Source organism: Chrysochloris asiatica, unplaced genomic scaffold (assembly GCF_000296735.1).
Source record: "Chrysochloris asiatica unplaced genomic scaffold, ChrAsi1.0 scaffold00086, whole genome shotgun sequence".
NCBI lineage: Eukaryota > Metazoa > Chordata > Mammalia > Afrosoricida > Chrysochloridae > Chrysochloris > Chrysochloris asiatica.
In genome coordinates, this window is record NW_006408604.1 from 8,170,551 (window position 1) to 8,171,847 (window position 1,297).

At 41.9% G+C, this 1,297-nt stretch overlaps 1 protein-coding gene across 1 annotated transcript in view; it reads left to right on the top strand.

The window, feature by feature from the left end:
• The first annotated feature begins 983 nt into the window (after positions 1-983).
• The window catches only part of LOC102820656 (zinc finger protein 613-like), a 2,084-nt gene continuing 1,770 nt past the window's right edge, over positions 984-1,297 (top strand). The window contains exon 1 of the mRNA XM_006866066.1: positions 984-1,009. Coding sequence (XP_006866128.1) covers positions 984-1,009 — 26 coding nt within the window. The remainder of the gene's footprint in view (positions 1,010-1,297) is intronic.

The window sequence follows — 1,297 nt, forward strand, 5'->3', positions numbered from 1 at the left end:
TTACCTACAAAAAGAGTCAATTAGATTAAGCTCTGATTTCTCAGCAGAAACCATGCAAGCAAGAAGGCAATGGGGAAACATACACAAAACTCTGAAAGAAAAAAAAAAATTGCCAACCAAGAATCATATAACCAGCAAAACTGTCTCTCAAATATGATGGCAAAGTTAGAACATTGCCAGATAAACAGAAATTAAAGGACTTCATAAAAATCAAACCAATTTTATAAAAAATGTTAAGGGGATTCCTTTCAACAGAGAACCAACAACAACAGACAACAACTGGAGATTGAAATAATGGCAACACGCTCATGAATTCAATCCAGATACAAAAATATCTCAGTAAAACAAATTTACAAGACTGAAATCGGGAATCAATTATATCAATTTATTATCAAGAAAACTACAAATCAAAATGAGGGAAAAGTATAGTTACAGAATTACAAATTACGAGGAAGTAGATTTCAAGACAAAACAGATTGTTTTAAACTGGGGAAGAAATTAATAAATTACAGGGTAACCTCAAAGAAAAACAATACACCAAAAAAAAGAAAAAAGAAAGAGCTCATCGGCCGCCATAGACTGTTTTTCGGGACTGGGCGAATGGCCAGCAGTTGACAAATTCACTGAAGCCCGGGCTCCAGGACCAAGCTACATCAAGGAAAGTGATGCACTTGTTCTGGGATCAGCGGATTCCTGGGATACCCTTGGCCACAGACTGAGATTTCTAACCAGAAATTTAGGGCAAATCAAGAGAGATTAAAATCACAGCATCCTAATTACTGGTTGTCTCATGATCACAGAAGAAAATGATCAAGAACCAGGACTCGCTGACACTGGAGGACATGACTGTAGAGTTCACCCGGGAGGAGTAGCAGCTCCTGGCCCCTGCTCAGAAGGCCCTGTACCGGGACGTGATGCTGGAGAACTACAGTCACCTGGTGTCCCTGGGGTCTCTCACTGGAAAACCGTATGCACTCTCCAGGATGGAAACAGGAGAAGAACCGTGGTCAGTAGATGATGAAGTCCATAGACAAAGCTGTCCAGGTCGTTAGAGGAAAATAGGCCTCTTCATGGAGTCCTGGTGTGGCACTGTAGTATAAGCAGTGGACTGCTCACCACAAGATTGGCAGTTCAAGCCTACCAGCCGCTCCTTGGAAACCTTATACAAGTTCACTGTGAGTTGGAACTGACTCAGTGGCACCTAACAACAACAACAACAGCAGCAGTGATTACAAGGAGCCCTGATGATGGCGCAGTGGGTAGAGTGCTTGGCTGCTAAGTGAAAGTACAGTGGTTT